At 48.4% G+C, this 6,936-nt stretch overlaps 1 protein-coding gene across 1 annotated transcript in view; it reads right to left on the bottom strand.

Annotated features, from left to right (window-relative positions):
• The window catches only part of LOC144240619 (ectodysplasin-A), a 130,154-nt gene that overhangs the window by 1,738 nt on the left and 121,480 nt on the right, over positions 1 to 6,936 (bottom strand). Inside the window, exons 3-6 of the mRNA XM_077774979.1 lie at positions 5,447 to 5,626; positions 3,742 to 3,776; positions 2,824 to 2,875; positions 204 to 334 (exon numbers count right to left, since the gene is read on the bottom strand). Coding sequence (XP_077631105.1) covers positions 204 to 334; positions 2,824 to 2,875; positions 3,742 to 3,776; positions 5,447 to 5,626 — 398 coding nt within the window. The remainder of the gene's footprint in view (positions 1 to 203; positions 335 to 2,823; positions 2,876 to 3,741; positions 3,777 to 5,446; positions 5,627 to 6,936) is intronic.

Genomic DNA, 6,936 nt, shown 5'->3' with positions numbered 1-6,936 from the left:
CGGCTAGGCGGCAAAAAATCCCAACCCAAACAGGGCCCCTCTCTCCCCTCTCCTTTTAACTCTCCCAATGTAGTGCTCCCACCCCAGTCACCCTAGAAAGTAGGAAGTTGGCGGGTCTTGGCTGGCTCCACGGAGCCCCTATGTGGCCTGCACCGGATCTGCATTCTGGATGTAAGAAGAGTTAGGCCTGAGACCGTACTCACTTCTACCTGACTATAGATGAAGTAGGTGCCGTCCACCAGTACCTCCAGCTCCCCGCTGCGGGGATGTAGCTTAAACACCTTGGGGTTCATAGTGATGCGAGACCAGTCATTGAGCACTCCACCTGAAAGATCTCAGTATGAGAGAAGGGCAGTCACTCAGTACATGTCAGAATAATCAGGGCAGTAGAAACAAGAAATATCAAGCAGCACACCCCCCACCCCCAGTCCCAATGCAACCTGGGTAGCCCAGGAGGCCAAGCTTTAAGAACAGCATTTGGAAGCAGACAAAGTGTTCTGTTTGTGAAGCATCTGCCAGCCTGCCTCGGACCCCTGGGGTCCACTTGTCTGTCTCCCTCTCTCCTTTCCTGACCCCTCCATCTGGAAGGGTCTTTAACTAACACCTTCTGGCTGGAATTGGGGGTAGGGGGTAAGAAGAGAGTGGGCATGCTGCCCTATTGTCTCTGTTGTTCTGGGGCCTGCACAGGCAAAATTCAGACACTGAGTGGCAGGCTAGGTCTTATTATTCCATCCTATTTCTTTAGCCATAGCTCCTGAATCCCTCTCTTCTCTTATAGGTTCGTGGATGTTGTCCTTCTCCTTAAAAGATTCCTTTTTATAGCTCCTTNGATGGGTGACCACCAGAAATAAGATCCTATAGGAGAGGGGGATCTTTATGAGAGTGCAGCCCACCAAGCAGCACTAGAATGAGTCAAAAGGATGGTGAGGGTGTCTGGGATGCGAGGCACCCCTGGTAAAGCATCTGTCTGTCAGCGCAGCCCCACCTGGGGCACAGGGAGAGTCCTACCACCTTTGCCGGACAGTGAGAGCCTATATGTGAGGGCAGAGGACAAGCTTCCCTTGCAGTCTTGCACAGAGAGAGATGATCCTTTCTACCACCAGAGGAGGGAGTCCAAGCCCGTGGGGCCTTTCCCCCTCAAAACCATCCATTCTTCACCCAAGAAATTATGTTCCAAACGTCTGTGTTGGGCTAGTCTCAGGAGGCCTGCCTCTCTGAGGTGTGAGGAAACTGGCCTTCTGTAATAGATGGTCATCTTCCCTCGAGGTGACAGTAGGTGGGATAGGAGTTAGGAAGAGAGCCCTGGTTCTGCCCCTTCAAATGACTTCTCTGTGTGATGCCCTTCCACCCCTGCCTCCCTCCCTTCCACTTGTGGTAGAACTAAAGATCAGCATAAACTACTATTAGGGATTGGCCCAGAGGGGCTGGAACCAGTCTTGTTGTGTGGTAGTGGGAGCAAAATCTGTAGCTTCTGGCACAGAATAAGCACAGAGGCCACCCATCCACCCAGACAAATCTATTTCCTCCCTGTCTCACTCCTCCCTGGACAGATGGTGATTATGGCCCATCCAAGGCCCCAGGGCCCAAGGCACCTGGTCTCAGTAGGACTGTTTGGGTTTTGCCACTATTCTGTCCCTACTTATACTTTTGAGGCTATTAAATTCCAGGCATCCAGGTGGCAGTCCAGGATGTAGCTAAATCCAATCATTAAGGAAGCTCAGCACAGCCAGTTCAGGACTGGCTGGGCTTTTTAGGAGCTGTTCCCATGCAGCAGGTTTCTTAACCTTCGTTACTGCTTCTGCATTCAGAGCCCCTTCCTTCCACTCCAAGCTCTGTAAGCATCTGGCATCTTGGCTGGCTTGCTGCTTCCCAAGGCTCCTGGGGGTTCATGCATCTTAGGCTTTGTGCACCTTGGGGACGGGACATTATTTCAAAGTGCTGTTCGTTAATGAATATTCATGTCTCTTTGGGAGAGAAAATGAACCTAGTCATTCAAAGGAGTGTACACACATCACTGAAGAAGCATAGTGCAATGGAAAAAATTACATGGACATAGTTGTGAATCTCAGCTCCTACGCTTAGCTGAAAGCTTAGGCCAGCTAATTAACCTCTCTGAGCTTCAGTTTCTGTCTCTGCACAAAGGAGCTAATAATACCTGTGTCATAGGGTTGTTGTGAGGATCACATAACATGAAACACAAAGAAAACATGTTGAAAATTCTAAAGTACCATACAAACTTAAGGCAGTATGATTTATTACGGTATTATCCAATCTCTCTGGGACTCTGGGTTACATTAAACGCAGGGGTTACCTTAAATCAGTTTTCTTAACCTCCTTAAACCTGTTTCCTCTTTTTATAGATACTAGCATCTCATACTCCGTGGAGAGTCTAACATGCTCCCCCTCACCCGGAGAAACACTCTCTCCACCCATTTTCTGTGAAGACCCATCAGACAAGAAGAATTTACTTTTCTGTAGTTTTACTTTCTCTAGTTTGTATTGGGAAAATGTTGATCAAACTACACATATCCCCATGGTGACTGATACAACCTGCTCCTCCCGGGAATTCCCAGGCTTGATGATGTCTCAAGTCCCTTTAGGTTTCCTCCTCAGTGATTCTAAATGGAATTGGTGTGTAGCCTTGGGTCTCGGTGCACGCAATTATCCAGGACGGCCAGTAGAGGGCAAATGGCGTACAGAACGGCCCCCTACTGCTGCGGATACTTAGGGGCCCGAGAGGAGCTAGGCTGGTGATTATCTGAAGGCTAGGGGTAAGGAAGAGGAGCAGCTCCTCTTAGGGAGAGAGCCTATTTGGACTCTTACCATTCTTGACTTGAATTGCTGACCCTTGGCCCTGCAGATGCACCACGGCTGGCTGGGAGGATGAGAAGGATAGAGAGAATAGTCAAGGAGAGAAATGGCTTCGTGCTTAGCCACCAGTTTCCATGTTTTCACCTCTGACTTCTACTCTCCTTTCAGATCGCAATTCTGATCCGTTTCTCCTGTCTTGGGATGCCAGTGACCACATCTCTGCCAGTGAGTAATACGATTTGTAGCTCTGCCACTTCCTAGCTCTGTGACCTCAGTGGAATGGAATGCCTCTGAGCCTCATTTCCCTAACTGTAAAATGGGGATTTTAAAGAATCTTTGTCTGGCCTCTCTCACAGGGATGTCTGAAGATCAAATGAGGTGATGGATATAAAATTCCCTGCAAGCCATCAAGCACTGTGCAGCTGTGTAGATTTATAACCATGGCTGAACAGCTGTAGTGAGGGAGGCTGAGATGAGACAAGGCAAGGCAGCAGAACTTGCCAATAGACAAAGATTAGGAAGCTCAAAAGACAACGGAGGAGCCCTTCAGGCCTTTAAGGCAGAAGCCCAGGGTGGGTTTGGCTTGGAGCTGGTTGGCTGATTTTCAAATCCCTGATCCTAGGTGGTCTGAGTACAAGGTGTCCGGGGTGTCTGGGAAGTTGGAGGCTCAGGTCAATAGGCCTAACTGGCATCACATTTCAGTGGACTCCTGAGCTTGGATNAAGACTCATTTCCTTTAAAGACAGGCCCTGGGGCAAGGCTTTTCTGCTCATAGACATGGGAGGGGGCTGTAAGTGAACCATCTCAGGAGTTCCAGGGTATATCCTCACAAAACAAAGCCTCAGCAAATTTAATAGGGAGCAAACACTAAGGTGGTTCTAGCCTATGGCCTTCCCTCCTCCCCGAAGAGGAGAGCAGTTCCCAACCAACCTGGTTTTCTCGAGGTCCAGCTTTATCAGCAGCACCTGCAAAATAGGACAGGACAATCAGAGGGCATGCTCCTTCTACTTCCCTTTCCCCTCTCCTAGGCAGCCAGTGGCAGTGAGACTTGCTTTGGGCAGCCAGGCCAGGGGTGGGGGAGGATACCACTTCCTTCTGTTACTTGTCCGTGACCTGCCTCTTTAGAGGGCCTAGCCTCCAGCAGGGAAACTGGCCTCTTGCTAATGCTGGCCCAAGGCAAGCCTCACTGAGCATCTGTAAAGACAGATGAGAGAGCAGTCCTGCCACTGCGTGACCCTGAGACAACGCTGTTTGCTTCTTCAGTCTTTTGCTTCCTTTCTTTCATTTTCCTCATAGATAGCATTGCTGTTTGTTTACATCTTGCTTCTTTAATCACGTCTCTCCTCTTCTAGGACAGAAACTCCATGGGTTCAGGGACCACTTATCAATCTGTATATTGTATGTAGAAAATGCTCAATATCTAAGGAAAAGATTGGATAAGGGGAAAAAAAACCCTCTACCTCTCTCTATCACAGTAATGCTGATTAGCCCCACGTGAACTATGANCGGCAGTCAGCACAGAGCCCGACGCGGGGCTCAAACCCACGAACCGCGAGATCATGCCCTAAGCGAAAGTCGGACGCTTAACCGACTAAGCCACCCAGGCGCCCCGAGAGTCCATTTCTTTAAAGCCCCAAGATACAAGAGGGGAGCAAGATGAGGAAATAACAACTGACCAAAGCCCTGGCAGTCCGACTCCTGTCAAGTCCAATTAGGCAGGTTTGGACTGGCATCTATACTTTTTAGATGGCCTTCTGGGCCCAAGGGGAAAGATGCAAAGAGATTAGATGCTATTTGAATGGGCAATGTGGTGGAGTAACGAGGTAGTGCAAGAAGCACTTGGTTCCTCAGTCACAGTGACTGCATTTGCTTCTTCTACAGCCGGAGGGACTTGTAAGTTTCCAACTCCTTGGCCACCAGTGACTATTTGTCTACCTTTATGGGAAAGGCACTTCAGAGTTCATGGGATGAGACTGTTCTAGAGCTTGTCATTTTTTTCTAGTTCCCAACATTCCTCTCCTTAGCCTGGTTCTTTATTTTTTTTTTAAATTTTTTAATGTCTTTATTTTATTTTGAGAGACACAGACAGAGAGCGAGTGGGGGAGGGGCAGAGAGAGAGGGAGACACAGAATCGGAAGCAGGCTCCAGGCTCTGAGCTGTCAGCACAGAGCCCAACATAGGGCTCGAACCCATGGACCGTGAGATCACGACCTCAGCTGAAGTCGGACGCTTAACCGACTGAGTCACCCAGGCGCCCCTCCATAGCCTGTTTCTAATCAGATGTCTGCATGTGGTGCTGGATGCTGGAAATCAGAGCAGACCAAATCCATTCCCCCACTGAAACCGGTACATACGAGTTTACTTGCTCACCGCAGGGAAGCCTGGAGTCAGGGAGGGATTGTGATGGAGACGTCAAGAACAGGTGGCCTATCCTTGACAGGTTGGTATACACAAGAAGTTAGAGTAGGTCAGGCCCTCCTGCCTTCTTACATTCCTGGCTCTCCACGGAACTCGGAGACGTTTGCTCACCAAAGCCATCGGCACCATCTGAAACTGCTCTCGGGATCACCCAATCCTGCTCTTTTAAAGTACCTGCAAGGAGCCTAGGGGCAGGTGAAGAGACAGAAGAACTCACCAGAAGGTCCCTGGAGGCCAGGGGGTCCTTGAGGACCAGGAGGACCTGGAGGACCAGGTGGTCCCATAACAGTTGTTCCTGGAATTCCAGGAATTCCTGGAATTCCTGGGGGTCCTTGGGGTCCTGGAGGTCCTGGAGGTCCTGGAGGGCCATTGGGCCCAGGAGGTCCTGCCTTCTTTCCTGAAACACAAGATTTAATGTTAAATTTGTAGTTGTTGGCTGATAATGTACTGCCAGGAGTTCTACAGACTTTTAAGGAAACAAAGTCAGCCCTCTGGGAATTCTTGCTGTTAAAGAGGTAAACACCTTTATTACACAACACACACACACACACACACACACACACACACACACACACACTCCCTACTCCCTTTCATGAATAATTACTTACAGAACTGGTTTGAAGGTATAGAAATAAATGACCCTTAAGGAGTTCAGTCTACTGGGAAAGAGATACAGCTGCAGGATAGTATAAGTGCTATATTAGTGGCAATAGTAGATACAATTCTTAGGAGGTCAGGAAAGGTTTCAAAACACAGGTTACATTTTAACTGAGTCCAAAAGATTAGAATTAGCAAGTAGCCAGACTTGTGGGTTACTTTTTAGAATTGAGAATTGGGCTATAGTTAAAGAGTGTGGCATTGATGTTTACTGCCCAATTTGGTGGACTTGATGCAGAAGAGAAAAGGGAGCTAGGAGGGTGGCCTGACCTTGGGATAATATCAACTCCAGGAAGGTTTCCTAGAGACGTCAGGATGTACAGGAACTAGGGGTTGGTATAAAGGTGGTGGTAGCTGGGAATGAGAAGGAGTTTGGGAGGTGAGAGGTGGGAGGACATGGGGAGAGAAGGAGGGAAGAAGGGGGAGAGAGAGAGAGAGATTAAAGGAAAGAAGGGGAGGTGGAGAGTAGAAAGAGCTAAGGAGGCAGCTGGCAGGTTTTGCTTTTTCAGCTGACCTCTCTAAACCCTATTTTTAAAGATCTTTGGGAAAGGCAATTCTGCAAACTCTCTTGGTAACATGTTCTGGTGTTTATCACCCCCTCACTGTTTGGAAGTTCTTCCATATATTTAGCTGAAATTCCTCCTGTGGCAATTTAAGCTCTTATTCTGTTCTTTGTGTAGATAGAGAAGAATAGTGACCAGCATATACATAATCACCCTCATATGCTCCAAGACATTAAGTCACCTATCAACCTCTATTTTTATAGGCTGCATAATCTAGCTTCCCAACATCTTTCCTCAGAGGCCTTAGTCTAGAATGTATTATTAATCAAGCCCACCAGCTCCTCTTTTCCTCCTCACCATCCTTTCAGAACAATCCTGGCCCTTCTATTCCATATTCCAGTCCTTCCAATATTCCCACCAGGATGTAGCTATTTGATTGAGTCATAACTGTGGTCTTGAACCAAGACCTGCAAGTCCTGTTTACTTCCTCTGCTCTGTGCAGCCCAATTCATTCACTGCAGGTGGCCCTGGGGGGTGGGGTGGGGGG

Source organism: Crocuta crocuta, unplaced genomic scaffold (genome assembly GCF_008692635.1).
Source record: "Crocuta crocuta isolate KB4526 unplaced genomic scaffold, BGI_CrCroc_1.0 scaffold394, whole genome shotgun sequence".
Lineage (NCBI taxonomy): Eukaryota > Metazoa > Chordata > Mammalia > Carnivora > Hyaenidae > Crocuta > Crocuta crocuta.
This window is presented reverse-complemented; position numbering and strand designations above follow the sequence as displayed.